Genomic DNA, 21169 nt, shown 5'->3' with positions numbered 1-21169 from the left:
AATTTTGAACACGCACCCGCCGTTGGACCCAGCAAGTCCGCTCTCCGGCTGCCCCTGTTGGCGGTGTCCACTGTGCGGCACGATCGCGGGCAGGCGGTTGGTGGCGTCACTGCGCACGGCAGCAGGACACCGGCGCCCCGCAGCGCCTACTGCACCCCGCCAGCGCGCGGGCGTCACGTGGGTGGGCGCGGCCCCGCGAGATCCCGGCGGTCACGTGGGCGCCGTGGCCACGTGACGTGCCCGCTTCCGGCCGGCTGGCAGCGGCGGGATGGAGCCGGAGGACGAGGAGGAGCGGGAGCTGCTCCCGGGCGGCCCGGGCGGCGCGGGCAGGCCCCGCGCACTGCCCGCGCTGTGCGACCCGAGCCGCCTGGCGCACCGGCTGGTGGTGCTGCTGCTCATGTGCCTGCTGGGCTTCGGTGAGCGCGGGCCTCGGCTGCCCTGCGACCGTCCCCCGGTGGCCGCGAACTGCGCAGGCCGGGTGGGGTGGCCCGACGCGGTGGCTCGGGCGCTCGGTCCTGCGGGACGAGCGGGGTGCGTGCCGAGGCGCGGGGCTCGGGCTTCGGTGCTCCTCGCCGCTCCGCCGCCCGTTCTGCAGAGACGATGCCCACCCACTAGCCCACCCTGGAGCGATTCAAGCGGGAGCGGCAACTTTCTGGGTTTGGGACAAGAACCACCGCCAACAACGACACGCTTTAAGAAAACGCCCCTCCCCAAGCTGCTCGCTTGTCTTTGGTCACTCGGTGGCCTGTGCTTAGAGGCCAGATTCTAACCTGATGACAGGTTTTGTTCCTCTCAGCTTGCAGGCTTGTGTACCGTGAGAGTTTAGAAGTGGGACGGTGTTACTTTGTACCCTACTGAAAGCTGCCGGTTATTTTACCTTTAAAATAAATCCTAGTGCGTGAATATCACCTCTCCCTACTTCTCTCTCTCTCTCATCCTCCAAGGGGTGTTGTTAACTTGATTCTTCAGAACACTCAGCTTTCTTCATTCCTAGCTCTGTAGTCACTAAATTATAAGACGTTATTTTGTTTGTAGAATTAGAATTTGTTTTAAATATTGGTTTAGTCAGAATAGCTAAACCATATGCTTCTGCTCCCAAGATAAGTGCTGACGTCAGTGTTAACATGAGGACACTGTCGAGTATGTTTGTAAAATTGTGTGGTAGTTTTATATAAACAGTACGGCTGCTTCATGAAGCTGGTAATAAAACAAGGTGAAGTATGAAAATAAAATGGAAGAACTGTTGCGACATAATTTAAGTTCCCATTATTTGCTGTACATGCACCCTACTACATTGTGGAAGTTATTTGGCAGTGACTTAGGAAATACTGGTAATGAGGAAGTGGGCCAACAACATCTTCATAGAGTCAGCCCTGGGTCCCATAGTATAAACATTTGGAACCATCTTAGGGTCGTCCTTGCAACTTGAAATTGTTATGTGGGTACTATTGTTACCTGTGAAATGTTTTGCTCTTTCTAGGTAGCTATTTCTGCTATGACAATCCTGCTGCCCTTCAGACCCAGGTTGAGCGAGTAAGTTGATTTTTCGCTTTTGTGCTTTGTAACAGTTGTAGTAGCACGTCCCCAGTTACCTGGTCTGAAGTCCGAGTACACTAACATCTGAAGGTTTACCAGACCACAAGTCGGAGGAGTGTTCTCAATGAGTTGCCACAAGAAATTAATTTTATAGCACATGTGACTTGAAATTGTTTAAAACCTTAGGTAAAATAATTTTATCCTGTTCCCACAGGATTGCCAAAATATTAGTTTTTGTTTGTGTTTTACTTTCCTTTGCTCCATATTCTGAATGACAACTGATTTGAGGTAATTCTTTGCTTTCTTAAATATATATTTTTTTGTTATTTATAAATGTGTATAGTGATGGCTGAATGTTGCCCTTGTCAGTATTCTTGGTCTGGTTTTGAGCTGTAAAAAAAAAAAAAAAAAAAAAAAAAAGAGATATTTACAGTTTCTTGGGTATTTAGATTGTCTTTTTTCTTGGTTTTTTTTTTTTTTAAAATCATTAAGCAAGGAAAATGTGTACATTGGCTCTTTACATTTCTAGAATGAAATGGAAAGTGTAGGCATTGGAGGGGTTGGAGGTGGAGGAGGTGGAGCTGTTAGGGCGGATGTGGATGGGCGAGGGTTATCTTTTGCTGAGTGAGAGGCCTGCTCACTGTAGGCAGTAACCAAGGAATAAGAATATAGACATACTGGCAGACCAAGGCAGTCCCCACAGCAGGGTCTGTCCTGAAATCATGAAATTCCTCAAATGGCAGTTGGACACAAGAAGTTCCCAGGTGTGACCATTTTTCTGGGAGGGGCGGCTGTAGTTTTTGTGAGATTGATTCTCAAGTAAGTGACTTACAAATGGTGAAGAAACTTGTACAACACGGAAAGAAGAAAGCAACCTTTCTGTTTTACCTTGTCATATTTTCATCTGTTAGCTGCTAACCCTAACTGTTTGGAAAAAGAGAGTTGTATTTTCTTTCCATATAGGATATGCAGGTGAATACCATGAAGTTCATGCTGCTCTATGCCTGGTACTCTTGGCCCAATGTGGTTTTGTGTTTCTTTGGTGGCTTTTTGATAGACCGAGTATTTGGAATACGGTAAGCTTGGGGAAAAAAAATCTCACCTGTGGGTAAATCTCACCTGGTTATTAGGAAAATGCAGGGCTAGATTAAGGTTATTTCTAGAAGGAACCAAAAATAGACTTTGTATATTGACTGATAATCTGCTTGAGGTTTTTTTTTTTTTTTTTTTTTTTTATAAGTGATTTTTAAGTCCCTGGAATTGGTGTTTGAAACTTGGTACTTCAGTTAAGATCAGGGCTAGTGTAGGCTGCTGATGGACTGGGTAACTTAATTTTCAATTAAATTATGCTCATACGTCACATCAGACAAACCAGGGTTGGGACCCCCTTTCAGCCACCTCCTCAGCTTCCTGATTGCTGCTGAGTTTCTGTTTTCTCATTGTTAATGTGTGGGTAGGATCCTGCCTTGCAGGGTGGTTGAGGATCAATAGGGAGGGCATAGGTGGTAGGGGCTTCCTTGGCCCCATGGTGTTTTCTGTATCTGCCTTAGTGTTGTCTTGTGACCACTTGCATTAGATGCTGAAGAGGGAACAACACTGTGAGGTCTGTCACTTCATCCTTACACTTGTGTGTGTTGTTTGTTGGTTGCAGTGGTGACTTGGATCTACTGGGAGTATTCCCCAAAGGCAGAGAGGAAGGTGATGGAGCGATTTGAACTCTGTCTGATGGATACAGGCTGAAGAAACTGAGTGTTTAGACTTGGGGCTAACTTGAAAGTTTCTGAAGAGTTAGCATCTGAAGCAAGACTTAAATTTATTTTACTTAGTCTCAAGGGGTAGAAGTGACTTGAATTTTCAGGGGAGCAGATTCCTCTTAGTACAATGAAACTTGGTCAGGGTGACTGATGTCTTGGGGCCATATGAATCTTGCATAGGGAATGTATAGCTGAACATGGTGTGGCCATCGCACAAGGCACCGGAGAGGGATTTAAGTTTCAGAAATGCAGTTTACTCGGATGATCTTAAGTGCTCTTCTAATACTGGCATTTCATTTCTCTGGGGAAACATTAATCACTAATTATTCAGACTGTAGATGTTGGACTTGTATTAACGTGGTTAATATTTATTGTTTTAAAAGTAGTTTTTAAGTTATCAAGTATTATAAAACCACTTAAAATTTACTCACTGTAACATTCCTGTAATCAATCCTAAATTCTTAATAGAAATTTAATAAAGAATTTCCATGTTTAAAAGGTTTTGACCTGGGAACTTCTTTATGGTAATGGCTTAAACTAATACATGCCATTACCGAAGTCTCTGGAAACTCCTCAGAAGTCTAGATTTCTGTAAATTAGCCTTCAGCTGGGAAAGTTGCTGACTTTAGAGGCAGATGAGCACTTCATTTCTCTGTCCATGGGGAGAATGCAGAGTGGATAGAGAAAACCAGAAAGAATGATTAGTAAAGAAATCTGTGTTTACTCATGGTAATATAAGAAAAAAATTAAAACTTTTCTCCTTCTTTCTCAAACAGATGGGGCACAATTATTTTTAGCTGCTTTGTTTGCGTAGGACAGGTAAGGCCAATGTATTTATTGCTTATTTGACAGTGACTTTTGAATTCTTGTGTAATTAATTCTACTGGCAAAAATGTGTTTAATGAACATCTAGCTTACTCAAGCAAGGCCCATAAATGTCCCTATGGTATAATATAGTCTAAGCTTTGAAACACATCTACATTAGCATTTTAATTTCACAGATTTATTAAGGAGGAATAGTAAAACTATTATAGAAGTTAACATTTATTGTTTTGCTTGAATACCTTCCTTCGTGATTCAGTATTAAATTCTACATTATAGGTGGTTTTTGCTCTGGGTGCAATAGTTAATGCTTTTTGGCTGATGGAATTTGGAAGGTTTGTGTTTGGGTAAGTTTGCATAATTTCATTTATCTTAATATATTTATTAAGGACTTTTTCTTTGGTGCTGGTGCTTGAACCCTGGGTCTCAGCACATGCTGTGCACATGATCTACCAGTGAGTTACACTCCTAGCCCCTTAGTAAGAATTTTAAAAATATATTATGGTTCTTTTGATGAGTTACTTCCAATCCTTGAAATCTTGCTTCCTACGTGTAAGACTTCCTTAGTTGTCTTAGTTTACTTTAAAATAAGCAGCAGTTTTGCAGACCGTGGTTAGCCCTGTGTCGGCTCCACGCTCACTGCTTCCCCGGGGCTGTGTCTCCGGGCTCTTTGCTTTTTCTGCTGTCTTGGAGACTTGACTTAACCTCGCCTCAGAAAAGCTTAGGCTGTCAGTTTCTCGGCCGTGATCCTGGACTACTCGCTCTTCTCTGGGGATGTGCAGGTCCCTTGTTCCCTGCCCAGAAGCCGTGCAGGAGCAGGGTTCCCTGAGAGTCTGTCTGCGTCAGCCCTGGACTTCCTGCCTCCAGGTGCAGGCGACAGAAGTCCCCTTGTCTTTAACATGGTGTGCTCTGGCTTTCACCAGCACCAGGGCATTGTGGACATAGGCGACAGACCCCCACAAGTGCTCCGAGGGAGGAGCAGGAAGCACAGCGTACATAAGGGCGTTCAGGGGATTCAGAGACCAGGCTGTGCTCAGTAATGTTCTCAAAGATAACGTGGGCCATCCAGGAGTCACAGTTCGGGCTACTAGGGGAGAAGGGACATGCGTTCGGAACTACACAGTGGGAGACAGGCTGGCTTCCAGGCGGGGAGGAGACAGGCTGGCTTCCAGGAGGGGAGGAGACAGGTCCCAGCTGGGCCTTCGAGGAGTACCAGCGCGTGTGGGGCCTCGGTGGAGCCGCAGGAGGGAGGAGAGCATGGCTGCGCAGCGAGCGTGACCTGCAGATGCGCTTGCTTGGACGGGCCTGGGCTGGTCTCCTCAGGCAGCATTTGTACAGGGTGGCAGGCGACCCAGCAACCCCGGCTCCACTTGCTGCCTGTCCCGTTGCCCAGGCAACCTTTACGATGACTCCAGCAGAGTGGCGTACAGCTGCGCTTCACTGTGCTCGGACTTGGGAGGTGCCGTGTGGACACTGTGTCTGTGCCCTCACATCTGGAGCTGCAAGACCCCTGGAGGCTGAGCGCTGGTGTCACTTGGGCACTGCTTGCCTCCTGGGCTGGGACACCTCTGAGAGGAGGACTGCTGGCTGCGGCACCAACACGTGGCTCTGGGCGGTTGCCTTTCTCCTGGCACGGGCGTAGCTGGCCTTCCTAGAGTGGATCGTGGGTGTCAGCTTGTAGGACCTGGCTGGGGTCCTGGGACCACAGTGTCACGCCCACCACAGGCCCACCTGAGATGCAGCAGAGGGGACAGAGACCCACCTCTTGAAGGAGGGAGTGTCAGAATTGATAGCTGTGGTGTGTCCTTAAAAGCTGTGACTTCTCTTCCTTTTCCTACCTTTAGGATTGGTGGGGAGTCCTTGGCGGTTGCCCAGAACACCTATGCCGTCAGTTGGTTTAAAGGCAAAGAATTAAACCTGGTGTTTGGACTGCAGCTCAGCATGGCTAGAGTCGTAAGTATGACGACGGTTACCGCTTGGAAACCTCAGGACGGCGTGCGCTCTTGGGCAGCACGCGTGGCGCTGATCTTCGTGTATTTCTCTTCGTCCTAGTACAGCATTTACTTTATTCTCACTGAGGCATTCCTAACCTTATTTAGTTGGTATACCATCGAAAATGTCCAAGAGAACGTTCGTTAGCTCAGTTTCTGAGCATAGGGAGGCTCTTAGGTTTGTTGTCTGAGTCTTCCCATTTTTGACATCCCTGCCGTGACGGCTCCACACGGGGCCGGGCAGGTTCTGCTGTCGTGTGTCTGTGGCAGTTTGTGGATCTCCTCAGCTGGGAGGCCTGCTCTGATGGGGCCACGTGGGGAGCCTCCTTCCCGAGCAGCTTCTGCCGTCGCCTCACTCGGGCCCTCTGTGGTCCATGCTGCCTCCGCCCTGCCGCAGCACGTGGCTTATCTGAAGGCTTTAAGTTCTTGGTCAGAAGCGTCCATTTCCTGTGGTGGGCTAAGCTCTGTGGTGCGGGTCCCGGAGACCTTGCTGTGGTGTGATGCTTCTCTTGCTCACCTGAATCCTAGACGTGGGAACCCAGGATTGACCGTGTGTTTCAGGTTTGGTCTGATAGAGGCTGTCCTGGGGACTTCACGTGCTTACTAATGCAGCCCAGGAGTTTTTTTGGCAGTCCTGAGTCATATTAATTTTTTTTTTTTTTTAAATAAAGTCCTATGAATAGAGGAGTCAAAAAAAATATTCTTGCCTTTAAAAACCAGAATTTCAAAGACTAATAAATAGTATGAAGAAATTCAGTATAAAAGTCTTTCCTGGGGGGCTGGGTTGTGGCTTAGTGGTAGAGTGCTTGCCTAGCTTGTATAAGGCACTGGGTTCGATCCTCAGCACTGCATAACTAAAATAAAGGTGTTGTGTCCATCTACAACTAAAATTAAAAAAAAATCTTAACTGGAATACGTCCTCATGGTTTCTATGTATTTGTAAACATAGGTTCTTCCTTGTCTGTCTGTGTCTTACATAGTTCTGTGGTCCGATGTTCTCCCTGTGAAACTCATCTGCCTCTCTTTCCTTAGGCCCGGGGACTGGGGATGGAGCAGAGTCACGGGGTTTGCTGGGGCCCTGAGCACTGTCGAGATGCATGTCCTCATCCCCTGCAGAGATGGTGGCATCCCTGTTGTGGGATAGGAGAGGATCCTGCGCTGACAGTGGGGCCATTACTGCCTTTTCAGCTGCTTCATCACTTTGATAGGAAACTCCAGAACAGTATTTCACTTCATAACTCCTTGAGCTTCTTTTTCCATGTTTTCTCAGTTTTTCTGCAAGGACTCTTAAGAGCTCTGTTGTGTGTCTTAGGCGAGTCAAGATGTGTCTCTGGCAGTTTTGGATCTGGTTGTGTAAGTTCTCAGAGAAGGAAGTAGTTCATTGAGCAGGACTTGTTCTCGGGGGCTCTGTTGTTACCAGGGACCACCAGGTCTCTGCGTCCTCATGCCCTAGCGGTACTCCTGGGGCCGCATCCCGAGGAGCTCTGAGTTCCTGGGGGGAGGCTGGGGCTGCGGGGACCCAGGGCGAGAGCTGAGGGAACGGTGGGAGGGCTGGAGGAGGAGGGAGCCAGGCCTGGCAGCCCCTCTGCTTCAGCCAGGGCGGTTGGTGTTATCTGGGTTACATATTTGGGGCCGTGCGAAGCCCTCGGAGGTGAAGGGCGTGGATGGTGTGAAGGAGCTGGTCTGCTGGCGTGGCTGGGTGGGTGCCACTGGCTTCTGACATCTGGGCTGCTGCTGCGCTCCTCCTCCGGCCAGTGGACCTCACGCCTGGCTTACTTTTGTCCTCTTAGCTGGCTGGGGTCGGAGCTCCGGCATTAGGTGATTTTCCTTTGTAACTTGTCACTTTGAAGCTTATATTCCAACGAGTCCTTGCTGAGGGCTTGCTGAGCCAGCTCTGAGGTGGCGGAGAGTGAAGCGGTGTGGGGCGGCACCCGTCTCTGAGGAGCTTGGACTTGAGTGAGCGTGGAGCCTGGGTCCGTGGTGCCATTGGCTAGCACTTTGTAAGAGGTAGCTGTGTGAAGTTCGTGGCTATATTTGCTGTGAGAATATTGCTGAGGCGTGGTCATTTCTCCGTGTCCAGTGTTGTCACTGTCCGCATTTGGCATAGCTGGTGTCCCTCCCGCTTGCGTGCTTTCCCTGGACTCCAGAACATGGCTCCTTGGCCTCCTCTTCCTTTCTGTGCACTCTTCTCCACTTCTCTTGGTGGCTCCGTGGTTCTTCCGAGCCTGTAACTGGGGTGCCCTGGGTGAGGTTTTGGGCACCTTCTCTTGGCACACTCCAGCCACGGCCATCCTGGTGTTGACAGCATGGCCTTGCTCCTGGGTTTGTGTCTTTCCTCCAGAACTTCCTCTGAGTTCCACACCGGAGGCATCTGCCTACGTGCCATTTCTCCTTGGTGTGCCCTAGCATTTCTGACTACACGTCCCAGAGCCAGCCCTGCATTCTGCCCACCCCAAACAAGCCTCCTGGGTTGAAGGCAGTTCTTTTCTTCTAGTTGCTTAGGTGAAACAGTGTTGATCTGAGCGCCACCTTTGATCTCTCCATGTCCCACGTGTTTCTTGTTCGCAAATCCTGTGACTGTACCATCACAATATGCCCAGGCCCCATCCCGCCCACTGCCAGCCACCTTGGGCTCTGACCTGCTACTGCTGCCCTTGTTCTGCCTCTGCCTGACTTGGGGTCCGTTTCGAATGTGCAGCTGGTCTGGTCTGTCAGAACCCAAGTGGAATTTGCCCTTATCTACTTGAACCCCACGCTTTCCCTTCTAGAATATGTGTAAGCTTCATGAAAATTTCTGTTGTGCTTTTAATTATATTCCTGAAACATTGGCCGACACGTTATAGGGCCTCAGGAGTTGCTGAGTGAATCAGTGAGTGACGACATTATCTGCTTTCACTTTTACTCTTCACCTTAAGGACATTCAGAGGAAGGATTTTTTTTTCTTTTTTCCTTTTTTTTTTTTCATATTTCAGTACCAGGAAAAGCTGTGCTTTTCTTGAGCTATGGTATGGTTTTATCTCAGGAACTCTGAATTCTATGACTCATCTCATTCTTTGGCACTGGAAAGTTCTACGTGTACTGTGTGTTTTGGATACTATCATTTTCAATAAGTTGGCATTTTGTGTGACTTTATCTGTGGCTTCATCTTAGTTTATTAGTTTTTTCTTATATTTAAAAAAATCTTCTGTTTATTCTGAGTCCTGATTGTACTTATTTCTTGTAAGTGTAATTAAGCTGCTTCAAATTCTTATTTTTTTTTCCAAATGAGGCAGACGTATAAATAATCAAAAGTTTTTTTTTTTTTTTCTTTTTCCTTTAGGGAAGTACAGTGAACATGAACCTCATGGGGTGGGTGTATTCTGAGATTGAAGCTTCGCTGGGTTCTGCCGGTCACACAACCCTGGGGGTCACACTTATGGTTGGTGAGTGGACCCCGATGTCCCACAGCTTGTCGCTGCTGGAAGCTTGTCACAGGAGGCATTGGGCCAGAGAGGAAAGCCCCGGGGTCGGTGTCAGACCACCGCAGTGTGGTTCTGCCCCACTGTTTGAGAGCTCTTCCGCCTAACGAGAGATAGCAGTCCTGTGTCCTGTTTGTGTTTTACGCTCCGTTTTCTCAAGGGAGGCTCTCCTTCCTCGTATGCATCCCCAGAGAAAGCCTCCACAGAAACCGGGAGCAGGCAGGGAGTTGGTTCCCCAGGTGCTTGCACAGGGCAGAAGGAAGAATGGCTTCCTTCCGACCAGTTCAGTCCGAGTGCCCGGAGAGGTTGGAGCTAGGTCAGGTGTCATGCTTGAGAGTCCGCCAGTGCCCCGAATTCTAGTGCTGCCTTTAACGAGTTCTAACTAGTTCTGCCGGCTGGGTCAAGAAAGTTAACCATACTTGTCTCAGTTTCTCTTCTGTAAGATTGATAGGTTTACAGAACTGTGTAGATCACTCTGGCCCCTAATTTTCTTAACCAAGGCTCCAAGGTGCTAGTTGCTGGGTGGTCTCTGAGACGTGTTTGAAGTTCTCTGGGTCCATCTCCTGGGCTTTTTTTCTCTGAGCAGTGGCTTTGTCTTCCTGAGGCCCACTGTGTGGCTGTGTCTGCTTGCAGGGCTGCGGAGAGAGCTGGGTTCAACATTGGCATGTCTTTAATTCCTTAAGGCCAACACACTGTGGTCCAGTTGAGAACTGGCTGGAATGGGCTGCATGCAGACCTGGGCTGTTCACTGTTAAAGGGGCAGTGGAGAGGTCATCCCCGCAGGCAGACCTCTGAAGACTCCCTCTGAAGTCCTTTGCCTTCGCTAGAGCTCCTTTCTTAACTTCCAGATGCTCTTCACCATCTGACTAGCGTCTCTGTGGTGGCGGGAATTTTACTCAGAAAAAAACCTTGCCATCAACAAGTCAAAGCCTCTTGTTTTACAGATGGAGAATTGAAGCCCAGAGGGTTAGGTTCTAGGTCCTCTATGATTCTGCTTGTTGGTGCCAGCGTGCAGCCCTCGTCTGCCGTCTGTCATTTCAGCTGTTTCTCAGCTGGATCACGGTGTGTTAGCCAAGTAAAGATGAAAGATCCACTTATTTTACTAAGCCTCTTCCTGGAATTCTTCTTGGGACGCATAAGTGGCACTCATTCTGTCCTGGTTTACTTTGATGATGTGAGGTCAGCACCCCTGGAAATGCTGAACCTGCAGGAGGAGAGCCCGGAAGAGCTGTGCCCTGGGAGTGTGGGCCCGTGGGTGCTGGGCTTGGGCTGCGGGCTTGGGACAGCACCAGAGGAGGCAGCTGCGCCCTGGTGCCTGTCAGCAGCTGGTGCCTAGGCTGACCTGAAGCTGGTTGTCAGCTTCCCCAGGCCGTCCTGTGCTCTGCAGGACAGGACGTTTTCCAGCCTCGTGCTGGGAGAGTGGGGTTCAGAGACTGCTGTTCCTTGGGCACCTGCCGTGGGCCCGTCCTCTGGCCTTTCCTTTGACTCCCTGCACTGTTGATTAAGTGCTGCTCTTTAGGAACCTCCAGTCTGCGCTCTTTTTGAGATTTCCTTTTTTTAATTTAGGGGGTATAACCTGTGTCCTTTCACTAATCTGTGCCTTGGCCCTTGCTTACTTGGATCACAGAGCAGAGAGAATCCTTCATAAAGAACAAGGGAAAACAGGTAAGGCTAAATGGCAGGAGATTGGAGCTTTGGGGAGTTGTGGCTTTTCTTGGTTGTTGGTGTAGGGCTTGCACCCTGGTGCTCTACCACTGAGCTACAGTCCTTGTTCTTATTTTATTTTGAGATAGGTCTTGCTGAGTTGCCCAGGCTGGTCTTGAAGTTGGGATCTTCCTGCTTCGGCCTCCTGAGTAGCTGGTATTATAGCTGATGTTTAAAATGCAGTAAGTTCCCAGTGCAGTGTTGTGAACCCAGTGGGATTAGTGCATGCGTTTTATTTTTTATTTTTGCGTCTATTTCCACTTATCTCGATTGATTTTTGGATACATTTTCCTCTCTTTAACATTTGACAGAATTTGCAGTCTCAGTTTTAGTTTTTATATTTGTGAAACAGTTATTGTTTCAAAAAGAGAGGGGGAAGGTAGGTTCCAGTCTTGACTTCTGCTTTTCCTTATGTCTTTGTAAGTTATCCTGGAGGTAATGTTTGTCAAATTTTCTAGAAAAAAAAATTTTTTAACTGAATTACAAAAATTAAACACATGATTAAAAAAAAAAAAAAAGAACTGTTGATTACAGATGAAAACCCTCAGCTGCGTAGAATTATGCTCATGGCATCCTCCCTTGCTTCTCCAAGGTGAAGTTATTAAGTTGACTGATATAAAGGACTTCTCCTTACCTCTGTGGCTCATATTCATCATCTGTGTCTGCTACTATGTTGTGGTGTTCCCTTTCATTGGACTGGGAAAGTGAGTATTCTCTAGGATTCCATTTTTTTTTTTCCTGTCTAAATTATAGGAGAGCTTAATCATAAATACAGTTTTGTTTTTTAAATAAAGCAGTAAACTTTCTTCAGTTATAATTTATATTTATACAGGAATTGTTTTCTGTCTGGGCTATCATGGATTTTAGTATTGGTTTACTACTTTTATTAATCCTTTGAAGAAACATAACAGTTTTTGACTCATAATACTGATTTTTTTTTTTTTTTGTTACTGGGGATTGAACCCATGGGTGCTTAAGCACTGACCCACATCCCCAGCCCTTTAAAATTTTTTAAAATTTTGAGACAGGGTCTCAGGTGTTTAGGACCTTGCTAAGTTGCTGAGGCTGGCTTTGAACTTGTGATCCTCCTGCCCCAGCCTCCCGGGTTGCAGGAGTTACAGGTGTGTGCCATGTTGCCTGGCCTTAGGAGTTGATTTTGAAGCAGGTTTTGATTCCTAAAACTGATTTTCCCTTGATTTTGAGGTAGTATTCCTTCTGTTTCTCTTTCATCCCCTGATGAGGAGGCGGCTGCTGGGAGTGGGACCACGTGCAGATGCCCCGTGACTGGTCCTCCCCATTTGCTGGGACTGTGTTTCTGTCTGACTGAGAGTCAGGATTCAGAGCAGAGTCTTCTTTACTTCATCTTCAGCTTCTCTCCTTTTTCATTGGTAGCTGCTTAAGCAGGGCAATATGTGAGTTTGATGAGTCTGTAGGAATGCATATTTATAACCTTTAAATTCATGCTCTCATTTTGAATAATTTGAAACAAGGATCTTATTTATCACAGAACCCATTCAGTACTGCCTTTAAGGAAAAGAAGCATCTTAGTTCCTTGTAGCAGCATACTTGGTTTTCTGAAAATTTGTGTGTACTGCCCTCAGCATACGTAAAAGGAAAGAAAATAGATGTCGCATTTGAGGCAGTGAAATATTTCTGTAAATACTTAGACTTTGGTTGCTTGAATATCAAATAAGCTGGGAAAATCCTTTCAAAAAGAGTTTATTAAATTTATTTTTATTCATCTTTATTTTGACTTATTTTTAAAAAACAGAGTACTTCTTTCTAATATGCTTTATTTTTTTTAATTTTAGAGATTTCTTTATGGAGAAATTTGGATTTTCTTCCCAGGCAGCAAGTGCAGTTAACAGGTATTTACTTAATCCTCTAAGAGCTTATGCTTGCGAAGTTGGGGTCTTCATAAACAAATGTTATAAGAAGCTAGAAGGGTGCACATGACCGAACAGCACATGTGAACCCGGGATGAAACTGGGATGGGACTTGAATCCTGAGGGGCCACCTTTGTGTTTATGGAAAGCCAGAGAATTCTGAGACTACTCTCTACATTCTGTTTTCTTAATTAATTTATTTTTTATGTTCTGTTTTCTGATAGCCGTTTAGAAAATGCTGTACTAAATGTTAGGAGTCGCATTGCCTAGTTTTTGGGGCCTTTTTGGCATTTCTCTTGAGCTGTGCTGCTCTCCACTGACTGTTGTGTTCTCTGGTCAGTGTCGTGTACATCATATCAGCACCCATGTCCCCGATATTTGGGCTCTTGGTGGATAAGACAGGGAAGAACATCGTCTGGGTTCTGTGTGCCGTGGCCACCACTCTCGTGTCCCACATGATGCTGGCCTTCACCATGTGGAACCCTTGGATCGCTATGGTAATGACACTGGGGGGTGGGCTTCAGCGAGGACACCTTTGGGCCGGTGTCAGGAGCATGCTTAGCAAGCCCAGCTGGCATGCCTAAGTTTGTGCAAAATAATTATTTTTTTAAAGTGTAATTAGAGATTATTAATTCATAAGGTTTCTTTTGGTTCATTTGACTTATTTTTAGAGGACGACCTCAGTGCTGAAGTAGAACTTGGAGTAGCCTTACGAAAGACAAAGGCTGGTTATTTCCTTTCCTTTTCTGAACACCATTCAGAGAAGCCCTGCGCTTGAAAGCAGCAACGTACCTGTCCGCCCAGTGTCTGTTCTTCTGGCTTTAACTCTGGGTGGCTTAGAGAGCGATAGTAAACTGACCATCCTTCTTGCTGCCATTCATGTTGTCACTTCTAAGACCTCGGGCCGAAGTGCTGTGTTCTGATCTGTTGATGCAGGAGCAGCATCTGGGCGTGAGCACTCGGGCTGGTCGTGGGGAGTACACACATTCCTGCAGGGACAGTCCTCTTCCCAGGGCTGGAGGCGCCGCAGCAGAGGCCTTGCTGTTACCATCTCAATGGCTCTTGTGAAGCTGCTTTAGTGGCTTCTGCCCATTTATAACTTTATTGTTACTATTTGGTGGCACTGAGGACTGAACCCATGGGTGCTCTACCACTGAGCCACATCCTCAGCCCTTTTCATTTTTTTTTGAGACAGTGTCTCGCTGAGTTGCCTAAGGCCTTGCTAAGTTGCTGAGGCTGGCCTTGAACTTGCCATCTTCCTGCCTCAGCTTCCCCAGCTTCTGGGATTACAGGCATGCACTACCATGCCTGGTTCCCATTTATAACTCTAAAACCTCCCCAGTAATATACAAATGTGTCTGCTTTCCTTGCCAGTGTGGGAAGTTGGCATTATTTTAATGTTTACCAATCTGATAGGTATAAGTGGTTCCTATTTAAATTTAAATCACAAAGTTAAAGTCAGCATTAGGTGATGTCTAACAACCAGTGGTTGGTGGTTTTCTGCTCCACTTCCCAGTTGTGACCGGTGGCCCTGGAGGCAGGCTAGTGGACTGTTGATATGATATTGTTTCAGATGCCTAATTTGTAAATCCTAGTGAATGCTGGGAATTAGCTTGCCCCTAACATCAGCGAGAACTGTTTTCATATTAGCTTTATTTTCTCTGCATCCTGGGCCCCAGCCAGCTATGTCTGAACACAGTGCCATGACTAGCAAAAGTGGTTAAGACAGTGCATAGCTCGTCACTGGAGAGATACGTGGGTGGGGGATGGGTTGGCATCATTTGAATGAGTTCTAGTCTAATTATAATAAAATTTCTTCAAATATTCATATATTTAAGCTTCTGTGATACTTTTGCTAAATTGTATCAAAGGAAAGTCACCTTTTGGCTAAGGAGACTCTTCTTTCCGACGTCTGCAGAGTCTCCTGGGACTCTCCTATTCATTGCTCGCCTGTGCACTGTGGCCAATGGTGGCATTTGTGGTTCCTGAACATCAGCTGGGAACTGCATATGGCTTGTGAGTATAGTATTTACACAGTGGAACATGGAGTCTCCCTCTGCTGAGTCAGTTTGATTACCATGAAAAACTGATTCCCGAGTCTAGTTATCGTGGGCTTTTGGGATAGCTCTGACCCTGGAGGTAACTGGAGAAGTCCATGCATCTACTTAGGATATTGTGGTGGCGCTAAGGGCTCCAGGGCTGGAGCAGGAGCCGTCTTGAGCTAAGCTCTAAGAAGTCATTGCTGACGCTGCCATTCCCTGCCTGCTCTCCAGGGCTTCTCGAGGAGAAGTCAAGCCCCATCTCTGGCCTCAGAAGGCAGGAGGGGCAGCCGTGCCTGGGCTGGTGTCCGCATAGCCCTTCATTTGGGCAGGAAGGGGTTGAGGATTTATGCACTGGGAGGCAGGCTCCTTTACCCCTGAGCAGATGGTCCAGAAGCAGAAACAGTGATAGGAGAAGAAACAGAGTTCGTCCAGTGGTCCCCAGTGGGAACTTTCTCTGGTAGCACGCAGCTGGCAGTGAAGTGCTGGCTCTGTGGACCCTGCAGAGTCAGTGTGCCTCTCTGTTTCTCAACCACAGCATGCAGTCCATTCAGAACCTGGGGCTGGCCATCATCTCCATTATCGCTGGCATGATCCTGGACACTCGGGGATATTTGTTTCTAGAAGTTTTCTTCATCGCCTGTGTTTCTTGTGAGTATGCCTTGTGACGACATTTTTATCTTCAGGTTTTATCATCGCCATTCTCTCTGGAACTTAATCTCTAAAACCTCGCTCAGATTTGCCCACTTCTTGTATTAGAGTTTCACAGCTGGTGACTTTCTAGTCCCCTGTTTGAAGATTACTCTCTGTAAAGGCATCTGTGGAATGAATCTGCTTCATGTTGTTTTAAATATTCGTGGTTTAAAAACAATTTTCCCTTTAAGTAAAAGGTTTGGAGGGTCCCGAGTGTGTGCCTGGTGTGAATGTGTGCGTGCTGGGGTGGTTTGGGGTGAGTGCTCATGGTTCACTTACTAGGCTGCTTTAAGGTGCTTGTATTTTCAGTCTAAGTTTTAACCTGTAATCAGTTATTCATTGGAAGTTTTAGGACACTGTTGAAAAACTATAAAAAGAAATTTTCCATTGAGAATGTTTACCATACACAATAAATTGTATTTATCTGGAAATGTATTCTGTAACCTATCAAGTCTCATTCTTCATTGATATATTTAAAATGATAAACCAAGCATGATGATTTTAGCAAATTTAGCATCTGCAGCAGTGAAGACTGTACTTGAGGCATGGTATTTGCTTATGAGAAGCCTTAAGTTCATTTATTATTATAATCTTAGAAACAAATGCATCAAATTTTAAAAATTAATGATTTGTTTTAAAAAGTGGGTCATTTAAGAATTCAGTATGAGGTCATGAGGTGTTTTGTCAATTTTTAATGCTGTAACCTGCAGTTTAATTTCAGTCCACAATTCAACATAAATTTGGTCTCAGACTAAACACTGCACCATTTGAAAAGTGTTTCTTTGATGCCATATTAATTTAAAGTAAATTAAACTGCTTCACTTGAAAAGGGAAAAGCCAGCCCTGACTTTTGAGACCCTCCCTGGCTCCGGGAGTCTGGTGACCACGTCTTCTTGTTCACTTATTTCATTTCTGAAATGCTCATGGAATCTTCGGGCTTGAAGTCCCCAAGGAATTGGTTCTGTTTGGAGTTCTGTGAAATGATAGGCAGTCCTAAGGGCTGTCAGCGATGTGGGAGGTTCTGGAAGGATCAGCACTTACAGGGGGAGAGGAACGAGGGTGGGGGCAGCGTGGGGGGTTGGCTCCCCTCCTGTGGGGTGGACTCTCTGGGGCGTGTCCATGTGGGCACATGGCTTGCTTTGGTCCCTTTCATTCCCCAGTTCCCCGGCCCCCACACACATCCCCTTCCTCTACTCCTCTGATCCCTTTCTGTTTTGGGAGCCTCGCCCCCCTTTGCTCTCTAGCTTCTGCTTATGAGAGGCATCGTTTGACCCTGACACTCCGGGTCTGGCTTATTCCAGTTAGCGTGATGATCGCCAGTCCCGTCCATTTACCAGCAGATGTTGTAGTTCCGTCTTTCTGGCTGCCTGAAATGCCACGTTTTCTTTATCCATCCGTCTGCTGACAGACAGCTGGAGTTAGGGTCGCACTTCTCTTCAGGTCTTCCTGTCCCGGCTGAGGAGCAGCCTGTTCTCATGGAGAAAATGCTGTATGACTTACTTTTAGTGCTTTTGAAAAACAAAATAATATGACTACTATTTTAATTTTTAAAAGCCAATTAATAAAGGTTTGATGCATCTACATTTTGAATTACATAAAAATTTTTGAGAGGAAATACTTATTTTTAAAAGCCCTCCCCCCTTTTGTTTCGTAGTGTCACTTTTATCTGTGGTCTTACTTTATTTGGTGAACCGTGCCCGAGGTAAGAAGTGGTATTTTTTCCTAATCTCCAGTGGGTCATCACATGGGTCCCTGGGCTGTTTGCATGCCTTTTGTAGGCCACTGTTTTCATTGACTCAGTAGTCCTGGAAACACATTCGATTATGTAATACCTATTATGTATTCTGGACCTTCACATTTATTAAAAGTAATTAAATTGCTGTCCTGTAATATAAAATCTTAGATGTTGTCATTACATGAACAAAAATATGGCTTTAAAAAAATAACCTAAGCCATCATGTGTTTCCATTCCTGTACTTTTAAAAAAATAATAAGTAAGCGAATTTATAGCTGTAGTTTGCATTTTAAGGTCAAAAGTATTCGGTTTGTAATTACTTTTACTAAAACAGTAGTAATATGTATTAGTGCATTTCTGTTGTTCCTTTTAAGACTTTAATGTTGCCTTTGCTGCTATGGGAAGCTATGTGCTTAGCAGAATGTAATACACATGCTGTCTAAATAGTTTCAGGTCATGTCCTTTACTTTCTCTTAATTTTCATTATTATTGAATATTGATATAAAGTTTCAGTTAATAAAACCTGAAGCAATACATAGTTCCAAACTTAAAGATAAAAAGTTAAAGTTAAGGATTATTTATATCACACATAAGAATTCTGTTTTCTTTCATAGCTTTTTCTATTACTTAAAATAAGGTCTATGTGTGGTCGAATTTTTCTTATAATATTTGAATGAAAAGATTCTGTGTTTGTGTTTTAGGTGGGAACCTAAATTATTCTGCGAGACAAAGGGAAGAAATGAAACTTTCTCATACTGAGTAAGTATGAAAAGGGAGAAAAGTTGTCTTTACTTATTTTTTTGTCTTTTCTTTTTTGCAACTGGGGATCGAGCCCAGGGCTTCGTGAATGTGAGCCAAGTGCTTTTGCCACTGAGCTACATCCCAGCCGAATTGTCTATATTTTGAAAGTCTTAATGTCAACATTTTATTTCAAGTTACTGGGTTTGGAATTCTAAGAAATTAGTCTTTCTTGAGTTTTAAGAGCTGACAGTTTGGATCTATGGGAACAAAATTCTTGTTTCAAAAATAATTAAAAAGACTATCATAGCAGCTTAATTAAGAATAAAACATAATTGGGCTTACCTTCCCTTCTGATAGGCAGAGCAATGTGTAGTTCTTGTGTGGCCCAGGAAAGGCCCAGCCCTTAGTTCCTGGGCTGATATGTTCTTCCCTTCTCTCAGATACTTACCTTTTCTTAAGTAGTTGAGGTAATTTTTCATCTTGTCCTGCTATCAGCATATAACTCTCTGTTCTCAGACTCATTTGGAACAGACTAAGGTGTATAGCATGGAGTTTAAGTTAATATTCTCTAAGTTTGCTAAGACACTAGTAATTCTATTTCCTGTTATTTCTAATATTAGATACAATTTTGTTTATGATTTTAAATCTTTATTTAAAATATATATGCCTTACAGTTCTAAGTTTTTTGACTTGAATAGGTTGAAGTCTTGTAGAATAGGTTATTTTGGGGGCAGGGTGGGATTTTGGACATATTATTAAATTTACTTCTGACAAAGTAATCTACTTTTAGAAATACATCTGAAGAAAATATTGTGATGCTGGGGGTATAGCTCAGTGGTAGAGCACTTACTTAGTGTGCATGTGGCACTGGGTTCAGTCTCTAGCGCTGGGGGGAAAATCAGAAATGTGAGTTTTAAATTCTTTATGATGGTCTTGTGTATCATACCAAAAATAGAAATGATGTAGGAGAACTTTTCATGTTATAGGGACTTAATGTGCCGAATAAACAAAAGCCGAAGGTAAAATGCAATATGTTGATTTTGTTCAAGAAAAAGTGTTAGGGTAGCTGGCACAAGTATCCACGAGAGACACAGCTCTGAGTTCAAGGAAAGGTTTATTGATGGAGAGTCTGCCAGGCTGCCCCTCTGCAAGGAGCAGCAGCCTCTGGAAAAATTTCTAAACTATATGGTCATGTACAAGGGAGTAGTTAAAAAAATAACCAGTCTGGCCCTGTGACTGTTACTTGACGTCTTTGCTGTGGTTCTGGTTATTGGGACTCTTTTGGGGTGGGGCCTACTGGGAAAGTCATGCCTGGGTGGGCAGTTGCTGTTTTTCAAAATGGAGTTACTTTGGCTTAAAGACCTAACAAAAAGTATGTCGAAATCTGCATGTTTGAAACCCACTCACCTGTGTCCTAGTAGAGAAAATACTGGAAGAAGTGAAGCCATAACAATGATAGTTGCATTTGAATGGCAGGGCTATAAGGGTTGTTTTTCTGCTCTTCTGTGTTCTGTGTTTTCTAAATTTTCTACATTGATGCTCTCTTACTTTTATAATTAAGAGGAGTTAGAGAATTACCCAGAAAAATGCGCAACTTACTGTGTTGGCTGTTTTCCTTTTGTAAACCAGATGGGGCTCCGTGGTTTCTTCTTCCCCTTCTCCATGAGTCACTGTGTTGTTTTGCAGATGAGAAGCGGCAGACTCTTGAGGGTGGACTGCGCACACCGTTCATTTAGAAACCACATATATTTTTTTAATTTAGAGTTTAGTTGTTAGGAAAAATAATGGAGTGAAAAGTTACGTGTATGTTCTGGATCTGCCTGTTCTGAAGTGTGTGTGTGAGCGCTGTCCTAGCCTCCTCTTGTATCCTGTGGCTGAAGAATTCTGTGGAACAGGCTGATCAACAGTGAGTGGTTCCAGAGCAACCCGGTGGACTTCAGCAGGGATGTCAATGATGGAAAGCACTGGATCTTGTATCGAGATGATTGTCACTGAGTGTGTCTTAGGAATGTGGATTTTGCTTCATCTCAAAAAAAGAGAATTCCACAAAAACCAGGAAGCTCTTGCGAGGTGAACGGGCCGTTTTGTACAGAAGGAACCGTGGTGCTCTGCAGGGCGTTGCCTGGGTGGCGGGAGACACTGAGGAGCCGGCTGTACTCTGCTGCATTCTGCACTGGGGACCCGGCCACCTGGGGCATGTCTTCATAACACAAACTTTCTGTATGTTTTTTTCTTATAGACCAGTTAAAAACTAAAACATTCTATAATTTATGATATATGGATAAATAAAAACACTGCAAAAAGAATACTCGAAGTTGTCTTTTATTTTTAAAAAATGCAAGTGCACTGATTTGAATTTTTATTCACATGGAAGATTAAGAAAATTGAAGTTATAGTAGAGAAATTGTGCCTGTTTACAGTCTTTGAGAAGTTATGAGAATGGGTCTTTCTTCAGGGTTGGACTTTAAATAACATTTGTGTTTTTTATCTTAAAAATAATCAGCCTGCAGCTTCTCTGACAAACCCATATGTCAGGGTCTTAAGCCCCCTTGCTCTTCTCGACCAGCGACAAGGGAAGGGGACACTCCCCAACAAGGCCAGACCGGAATAGGCAGGGCCCACTGACTGACTGACTGCCCGCTCCCAGTCCTCCCAGCGGAGGACAATCAGACAATCAGGGAGACCAGTGACAGCAGGAACTCGTATATTGAGGAAATCACACAGCTTTTATGTAGGGTGGGGGCTAGGCGGGAACCAGTCAGCTTAAAGGTCAGCAAAGCATGGGTGTTCACGCAGGCGAGAGTCCCATT

The 21169-nt window shown here is 45.2% G+C and overlaps 1 protein-coding gene across 2 annotated transcripts; it reads left to right on the top strand.

Moving 5' to 3' along the window:
• Positions 1-241: 241 nt before the first annotated feature.
• Positions 242-20667, top strand: MFSD1 (major facilitator superfamily domain containing 1). 2 transcript variants are annotated; one of them, XM_079100398.1, is made up of 16 exons: positions 242-416; positions 1481-1533; positions 2500-2612; positions 4067-4109; positions 4392-4459; positions 5957-6065; positions 9423-9525; positions 11128-11226; positions 11858-11969; positions 13077-13133; positions 13492-13648; positions 15070-15167; positions 15729-15841; positions 17538-17585; positions 18320-18402; positions 20069-20667. In XM_079100398.1, exons 1-15 carry the CDS (start codon positions 269-271, stop codon positions 18379-18381), a joined length of 1383 nt encoding a protein of 460 aa, XP_078956524.1. In that variant the 5' UTR covers positions 242-268; the 3' UTR covers positions 18382-18402; positions 20069-20667. The 2 variants fall into 2 exon arrangements, with proteins under 2 accessions (XP_078956524.1, XP_078956525.1); XM_079100399.1 differs by lacking the exon at positions 2500-2612 and having other exon boundaries at positions 290-416.
• Positions 20668-21169: the final 502 nt, after the last annotated feature.

This window comes from Sciurus vulgaris (genome assembly GCF_902686455.1).
Source record: "Sciurus vulgaris genome assembly, chromosome: 10".
Taxonomy (NCBI): Eukaryota; Metazoa; Chordata; class Mammalia; order Rodentia; family Sciuridae; genus Sciurus; species Sciurus vulgaris.
This window is presented reverse-complemented; position numbering and strand designations above follow the sequence as displayed.